At 42.3% G+C, this 8,977-nt stretch overlaps 1 protein-coding gene across 1 annotated transcript; it reads right to left on the bottom strand.

Annotated features, from left to right (window-relative positions):
* Positions 1-228: 228 nt before the first annotated feature.
* On the bottom strand, positions 229-3,517 carry LOC138038663 (chitinase-3-like protein 1). Its single transcript, XM_068884658.1, has 2 exons — positions 3,115-3,517; positions 229-1,329 (listed from the first exon to the last, which is right to left on the bottom strand). Exons 1-2 carry the CDS (start codon positions 3,472-3,474, stop codon positions 310-312), a joined length of 1,380 nt encoding a protein of 459 aa, XP_068740759.1. The 5' UTR covers positions 3,475-3,517; the 3' UTR covers positions 229-309.
* Between the last annotated feature and the right edge of the window lie 5,460 nt (positions 3,518-8,977).

Genomic DNA, 8,977 nt, shown 5'->3' on the forward strand with positions numbered 1-8,977 from the left:
GCTGACGAGGCTTTATGGTTAAATTTGAATATTGTTTTGTTAAGAAATCTCCCTTGAGACTTGTGAGACAAAGAAAACAGAACTGAGTCTTGAAATTTGACAAGAGAAAACGATATTTTCTCTTGAATGTGACCTTAAACCTTCGTAGCGATGTTTGAATATTGATATATTGAAGGTGGCTTATTCGAAGGCCTTTGTGAACTATCAATAAACGGAACCATATTAATGCAGTTCTTTACCATCTTTATTCCACATTACCCATTACATCAATGCACCCTAAATCTGAAATAGAGTCAACTTTGACGTAATCTACTTGCATTCGCAGTGAGTTGAGGGGCAGTTTCCTCGAGCGCAGTTAACCACGCACCAGCTATCCATGCCCGCATTGTCATAAGGTGGGATGGCATGACAGCTTCCGGATGGAGGCTTTGTGTCAGGGCCGGGACGAACTGTGGTGACAGGGCCGGGTTTTTGAGTACCAGGAGTGGTAGGTCTCGGAGTCATTCCTGTGGGGCGAGGTGGTGGCGTGTAGCCGCCTAAAGACTTCCTCACGGCTTGTATCAGAGGATACGGGCCTTGCCCGCATTGGCTGCCGCTGAAATCGTCCAGGTCCAATGCCCAGAACATCGCTCCCATGAGCCCCTTTTTCATGATGACATCTGTAACTTTTTTATTCAGACTGTATACGTCGTCAAAACCAACCCAGATTGTACCTTTGTGGCCATACGGAGCGTTTACTGCGTTTTCACGGACAATGTTAAGCCCCAGCTTGCAGATTTCGTAGTAGGCCAAGAATCCAGCTTCTCGAGTATACTGGCCTTTATGAGGTTTCTGCCACTCATGTTTAGGAGAGCCAAGGCTGCTATTTTTGGGATCTTTAAGAGCGAATGCTCTTCCATAAGTCGCCATACCTAGAGCAATCTTATTGGCTGGAAAACCCTTGTCGATCCAATACTGGGCAGAAAATGGAACAGTGAGTTTATCGTCCCCCACCATGGCTGTGTGATGTCCCGTCACTTTGTCCCAGTTGCCGTGAAGATCGTAAGTCATCAGATTTAGTATGTCAAGCGACTTGCCAAGTCTTTTTACCTCGTAGGCCTTGTCTATGGTCGCATAGCCAGCAGCAACGGCAGCAGTCAACAGTAGTCGAGGGCTTCCGGTCTGGGCTGCTTCCGCTTTAAAGGCATCTAACAGCTCTTCGACAAGTACGCTGAACCTCTGTTTATCTTCCGGTGGTGATCCTCCCCTAACAGCAGGGTATTCCCAGTCCAGATCGAGGCCATCGAAGCCCCATTTTCGAAGCATTTCAATTGATGAATCGATAAACACCTAAAACAAAAAAAAAAAATCAATTACAATCGTCGCAAAGAATAATAATAATGACGATGATGAACATGAGCACGATAGTGATGATGATGATGATGATGACGATGACGATGACGATGACGATGACGATGATGATGATGATGATGATGATGACGATGACGATGTCGATGATCACGATGACAATGATGATGATATCCTTCTTATGAAATGGGACCGGTGCTCGCGCCCAGCCTATGCGGCTAAAAGGATCAAGAAGCTCCAAGGTAGAACGACTTGACCCCTGGACGGACCAACATACTAAGGGAATTGTAATGGCAATTTTAACAACACAATATTCATAGCCGTTTGGGACGTGAAAGACTGAGCACATATTGTTCGCGGAGTAGTATCGTGAAGACTGTCCTTCGCGGTAATGTTCATCAGGGTTAGGTGGTGAGTGATTTCTCTGGTGTATTAGTTCTTAGAAGTTATCTACAATCCGAAGTCAAATGAATACAAATGATGACACAAGCGTCGGATTGATCTCAGAATTAAAATAATTTGATATGTTACAGTCGTGGAAAATTGTTCAAACATCAAGAAATTCGCACTGAAACCTAAAGAGAAATTTCCCTCTTTTTAACCAATACAATAATAATACAATACATACTTAATTGACGGCTCCCCTTATGGGCTTTTCAGGGCCAATGAAACACAACGAAACACCAGAACAGAACAACTGTTAAGAATCCCAACTGGCCGGAGGCAAACCAGTTGGCTATTTACAAGTACAGCTGGGAAGTTGAACCAGGGACTACCAGGATAAAATTCAACGAGTGGTGAGTGCGGGTATTGAACCCGGGATCTCCGGATCTCAAGGCAAGCACTCTAACCACTGGGCTACGCTGCCTCCCTTGCCTCCCTTGAACAAACGTTGGCCAAGCGGCTGTCAAGTGATCGAGTGTACGCAAATTCAAATAAGGGCAACAGTAACTGCATTGGAAATTGAGAAAACTGATCCTCACACTTAGCTGGAGTCCTTTCACGGAAACACATCAGCCCAACAAATTGACCCACTCCCATTGCAACTGATTGGCTTCATAGCTTAGTTGAAGCCACCTAAATTTTTCAGGTCTCTATAAGAGGCCATTGCTTAAAGTGCCCCTGTGATCAAAAAATCAATTCTTATTCTTCTTTGGATTTCGAAACTATGTTAACTAAACAATAAGCGAGCAAAGTGTTAAGCCTTGATTTGAAAAAAGACACCTGTTTATTTTAACTGTAATTTTCCCATTTAATGGTCATCCATTACTAACTTCAAGTTCTTGAGAGAGCTGGATCGAGGAGAAAACAACGTGAATGGCCCAGTAGTTTAAGAATGCAACGCCTGAGTACGCCGCAGATTCAATATGCCGCACGGGAGTTTTGGGCTTTCAGATTTGTAAACTCATGTTTTGCATGTATAATGAAACTGTATTCACACTTTGAAATTTAAGCTGGTGAGCCTTTGACGTCACTTTTGCCTGGATCCAATCATCTGAGGTCCAATCGGTCAGTTTTGAAGGTGAGTGATAGCGGACCGTGAAATCCAAAACTTACACTCAAAGTAAACGGCCTTTGGTTGAAAATCAAAGCTCAAAATTTTGCCTGTCAGGTGTTAAGCAAACACACTTTCAAAATCTGAGGAAAAAAAGGAAGTGATTTGTTTTTATCATAGGGGCACTTTCAAGTGTCCAACTTAGTGCGATGATCTTCTCTCTCAATTTCGACTATAACCCGCACTCAGAAACTACCAATCACAAACTGTACCTTTCTAGAAGCTTCAGTTTTGACCATTTTTGAAAATGGACTGTTTGCATTCTCGTGGTTCCATCCCCCAACAGCCAGAAGAGTTCTCAGTTCGGGATTTTTGTCTTTTAGGGCGTTGAACCTCGGATATAACTTATCATCATTCCACTCGTACATTGCTAATTTGTCTGTGTTCCTGTTTATCTTGGCAAAGGCATACACTAAATGTGTGCAAAGTTTGGGATCGATATTCTCTGGCCAGAACTTTCCAGCGCCTGGACGATACTGTGACCAGTTTGTGTGATAGCAGACTCGTACGTAGTTTTTGGCGGTGATGTACGAGGCAAAGCCTACTAAGAGCAAAATGACGAGGGAACGCATGATTTAGGCTCCAAGATCAAGTACCGAGGAACACGAGTATGGCAGAGTTCGCAGTGTTCAGCCTCTTATATCCTTACACAGTGTTTGTGCCTTTGAATCCAGCTTTACAAATACAAAGCCCTGTTTGTGGACCCAGCCAATCGCAGTAAGGTAGAATATTTCTAGTTTTATCAGCAGTGTAAATCGCCCAGTTCTGGTGGAATTTTGGTTGACAGTTGACACGCTTTTGAGGAAAAAACCCCCAGTGTCTTCCACCTGTATTTGGATACCGTGCTCTTGTTTGATCAAATGCAAGTGCATTTGGCCCAGGGATATTGTTGCACTACTCAGGTTCAAGAACAAAATTCACATGACAGAGGATATAAATGACCTCTTTTAGAAGACTGTTCAATAAAAAGCTCACACTCTTTTGATTGCGCGTTTTTCCAGGTACCAAAGGCAGAGCGAGTTTTCCACGAGATAACTTCCCGTTGTTTTTTCTTTCCTTTTTGAGAGAAAGATCATTGCAGGTAATAAAACAGCTTATTAAGCAGTTGTTAACAACCCAGGCTTCGACGGGACACAAAACTGTGTCGATTGCGCACCAAAATGAGCCGGGCTCTACGGCGGAGCTATCAGGTCATCTGAGAGATGGAAAGTTACGGGGGTTCGTATGGTATTCCGTAAGTGGTGGAAGTATAATTAACAATTATTCTACGAGGGCGCGCTGGATATGAACGAACGAGGCACGTGGCGCCGAGTTGCCGGGTTATAATCATTTTATATCCAGCAAGCCCGAGTACAATAATTGTTTTATTAAAAACTCCAGGATCAACAACTCTTCTTTGGTGTTCCCGGGGGTAGTATTGTCGACTAAAGCATCGATTTCTGCTTTGGTCAATTCCAAAACGGTTTTTATAGGCCATTTTTTCAGAGCTACAAAAATGTTTTCATCTCGTATTGCTGACGCGTTCATTGACCATATATATTAGGCAGAGCAGGTATATGAACTGATAGCCTGTGTCCTGCGAGCCAATGAAAATGCTGGAAATCTGATATCTGTTCACGTTTTAATAATGTAGGATATATATGAAGTTCATAAATTGGAACTTCGTATATGACAACGATTTTCTAAGCGAAAGGTCATCTCAGTTAATGGGACACCTACCTTGTTGTGGGCCTGCCTTTTAGGAATATTAAAAGTGTGGCCCTTATGGAATATTATAAAGGCGCTGTTTTAAACGAATGTTACAAGCGTGCCCTTTTTAAAGAAGTGTCAAAGGCACCGTCGTTAAATAAGGTATTGCCTTTAAAGAATGTTAAAGGGCATTACTTTGATACTTTGAGGCATTACCTGTAAGAAACGAAAAAGCATTGCATCTAAGCAACTAAACAGGAGGTTCTTTAGGATGGTCAAGAAAGAAATAAGTTAAAAATAGTTTAGCTTTCTTTTCAAATGGGCTAGTTTTTGAAAAACGGACGGTGCACTTACGGGGGAAATTTGGTGGGGGTGCGTTTTTACAAAGGCTCCTCTGGATTATCTACTGGGTCATACTTTATTTAGATGGTTATGCTTAGCTGCTACGATTGATCATAGGAGTTAAAGTGGACCTGTTTGCAAACAAACTCCGTGCATATTGGCGGACAGCTTGTCAATATTGCTAAATTACCCTTAAAAAGTTAGAATAAATCCTCCCTTGCTACAATTTTTGGCCTTAACGTGATCTTCCATAATAATGTTTTGACCACAAGAAACCTGCCGTTCGTCCCAAACTCTTCCTTACACCCTATAATTACGACTTTTTCAAGGTTTTGCATTAGCGAAAGAAAAGCATCCCACAAAGACAATTTCATTCTCTATCTCTACTTCGACCGGCGCTATTGCATTGAACAGCATAAAAAAGACGAAATAATCGCAACTCCTACACGAAAACAATGCTATTTTCGCAGTGGTACTCTCCTCATCGTCGGTACTTTCCGTTTACATGTATTTTACCTTCGATGACCTGTGTGTGATATAAAAGGGAACTTAAGCAACGACAAACGCGACGTCAACGAGAACGTCACAAATTTGCATATTTATTGCCAACGGACAATAGCTTTGCACACTCTGCACGTGCCTTTTTCACTTTTGTCCATTTCTTTGCCGTCGTCTGCACAACAACAACGTGAAATGGCCAAATTTGAGGTTTTTTAAAGATCGTCAGCACTTGCAGTTAAATTTTCATTTTCTCCCCTGAATTATGCCCCGTTTTGACCAGTCATTCTTGAGGAACTCCCACAGCCTTGTCATATTAAAAAGGTTGAAATAGTCACGAAGTGGTTACAATGACGCGAATTCCTATTTTAAGATGACGTTCTCGTTGCCGTCGCCGTCGTCGTTACACAAGGGAGCTTAAGCAAAGACGACGCCTATTCCGGAATAAGAATACGTGGAGTGATGATTAAAACCGGCGATATGTTTAGCGCGTTTCGAAGCAGCAAAGAATAGCATTTTAGCAGATATTTGACAATTTTGATGTGATTCTCTGTAAGAACGAAGGATTTCTAACTTATTATTCTATGTATTCCTATTCTGGAATACGGTCAATCGAACGCACCCTTATTCTCAAATGCTGACGTTCTTCTTTAGCTATTTCACGTTCTTATTTTGCTGACGACGGCAAAAAAGTGGACAAAAGTGAAAAAGGCACGTGCAGGGCGTGCAAAGCTATTGTTTTTGCCCAAAAAATGTGCAAATTTGTGATGTACTCGTTGCCGTTGCCGTTGCCGTCGAAGTTGTCGTTGCTTAAGGACGTTCGCGCCCAAAACGTTCCCACGTACAGATTTTTTTTAAACTTGCCACGCAGAAAGGTAATGATCTACTTTTGCCAAAAAGGCAAAAAAAATGGGGGGTCACCGTGCTCGTTTTCGAGATCATGAGGTGCATTTTTAGAAGATTGCGTTACTTTAAGACGATCTTAGCTTACAACTGTCAGCAATAAAAAAGCTACATGAGTGAAATTTAGATCAGGTAAACGTACTCAGTTCAACATAACTAATATAACTAAATTAACCTTTGCAGCTGATATCTTTTTCTGAGGTGAAATAGACCTTGAAAAACGATACATATTAGTCTAAGAAAGAAAACTTCGGTCGCACGAGAGCATAAAAGGCGAAATATTTGTAACTTCTCACGTACAAATTGTATTTGTTTTTTGTTAAAATGGCCAAAATCAGGAAAGGAAGTGATCTACGGAAAGAAAAATGGGGGTCACCTAACATTCAAGAGAGTATAATCGCTGCAAAGTTCTCAAAGCGATTGTCTATTCACACTGTCACGCTATTGCGTGACATTTCCGAGAAGACCTGGGTCCACAGCTATCCCATAATGCCACATACTTTCGCGTTCCATTCTTGTGGCAAATGTCTGCACCTTTAGCATCGTGTTTACCTGCGTGGTCTACGATGAATGACGTGTGCGTGACATGTGCGAAAAGATGCGCAGTAGCAATGGGCGCGAACGTCCTTAAGTTCCATGCACCTGCAACGCCTGAAAACGCAAAGAAACAGACGGCTATTTTGTCGAAATAAACAGAATGACAGGGTTCGTTTACACAAAAACACCTGATTTTCCCGCCTGTTTAATCCATGTAAGCAAACATATATCCTTTGCCTTTTTGAACAGTCTATCGAGACTGAGGACATGAAATGTTCTCAAACATGGCACAGTTATGTAGTACACCTGCAAGAAATAGCAGATTCTTGGCATTTTAGTAAAACAACAGGTCTTTTGAATGAAGAATGATCTTTTCAATTCCTAGTTTGGACGTCCAACCGTCGAGCTGTAGGAAACGCGTGGAAGCAAAGCCGTTAAAGAAGGTTCAGGCGACAATTATTGTCCCTCCATACAGCTTGATATTTTTTCATTGGTCACTCGGGGATATTCGGAAAAAACCTCACCACTGACGTAACACATGCAGCACTCTCCGGGCAGCCAAACTGAAACCCGGCCACAAGGTGAAAAATTAACGGTCAATTTAATTCATCAGTCGCAATTTCAAAAAAAGTAAAATACTCTGATTTAGGTTGTAGTTAGTCCTGCGTTTGTTCATGATCACACATTTGCATTTGGACCAAATTTGTGGCGGTGGCGTTTTGTATCTATACCATCCTCATTTTCAGAGAAAAAAACCTCATTTAAAGGGAGACCCGTGGAACACAAAAACCAACCACACACCTGAGGACCTCTAAGGGGGGTCCTACTTCCCTTAAAAATTTGCTTGTGTTCCCTTGTTCCCGAAATCACTTCCAAACTTGTTCTCAGCTTTTGGACCCCTAACATGGCTTATGTTCCCTAAGTTTTTTGGTCTTCGTTCCCCTGTTCCCCAAAACCATTGGGAGACCCTCACAGGCAGGCACTTCGTTTATTTGCTAAAGTGCGCTTGTTCTTGACCGCAGCACACTTTTTGCGCAGATGACGATTTCCAGGTAGTAGCCAAAACGCGGGGCCGGGGTCGGGGTGCCTTTTTTCTCAAATTTTTTGTTTCAATTTTTGTCGTTATTTTCCTGTACTGTTGTTGTCGAATGACCCGCATCTGTCCTTCATTTATGGTGGAAATAAGTCAAAAACATTAAGGATACGGAAGCTGTGAAAGTTCTTAAGGGACATCTTTGTTTTTTTTCTCGACATCGGAATTTGTTTTTTGTGTGTGTTTAAAATCGAAGTTGGCTTTTGCGAGCATCTGACTCAGTCTTTCCGAAAATCGGAGTTTGTTTTTCGAAATTAAGATAATTTCCGAAAATGCTGAAATTGGAACTTATGAAATATACGCCAACTGCCAGAAAAACTGAAGACTCGCTGAGCTCCATGCCACACTGTAAAATAGCATTGTAATGTTTACCTCTTGAGAGAAAAAAAAACAGAATCGCAGTTACAAGATGATCGTCACGTATCGTTCTCATTTGCTTGTTTGTTCGTGTTGATGTCATGTTGTTGTCTGTCGTTACTACAAACGGTTTGTAGTAAAGCCAGAGTCGCACGGGAACTTGCTAGGCAATTCTATTCGGACGTCAAGGGATCGAATCCAATATATACCACGATAAAAAACACAACACCATTGAAAACAATTTTGCGAAAACAAGCAAACGAGAACGTTGTGTGACGACTACCGTGGAACTGCGGCTATTCGTTGCATTGCGCGAGATTCAAGATGGCGGCACCCGAAAGCGCCGAGCCCGATCCTTTGGAAGTCGATAAAAATGTTTCACTAGGTAATGCATTTTTTGTAACAGATCTTCTAACAAGTTAGCCTGCGTGGCAGGCGCTAGAAAGGGGATGGGAGAGGGAAAAATTGGGCGCGCGCGAAACGCGTTTCGCGCGCGCCCAATTTTTTCCTCTCCCATCCCCTTTCTAGCGCCTGCCACGCAGGCTACTAACAAGTACAATTGGAACATTTGAGGTGACATTTGTTAAAAGAGTGGAGGGTCCCTTTAAAGCTCTCAGTAATCTGCATGTCATTCAGTGTTAAAACGTGTACATTCA

The sequence above is a fragment of the Montipora capricornis genome, chromosome 2 (assembly GCF_036669925.1).
Source record: "Montipora capricornis isolate CH-2021 chromosome 2, ASM3666992v2, whole genome shotgun sequence".
In the NCBI taxonomy this organism is placed as follows: Eukaryota; Metazoa; Cnidaria; class Anthozoa; order Scleractinia; family Acroporidae; genus Montipora; species Montipora capricornis.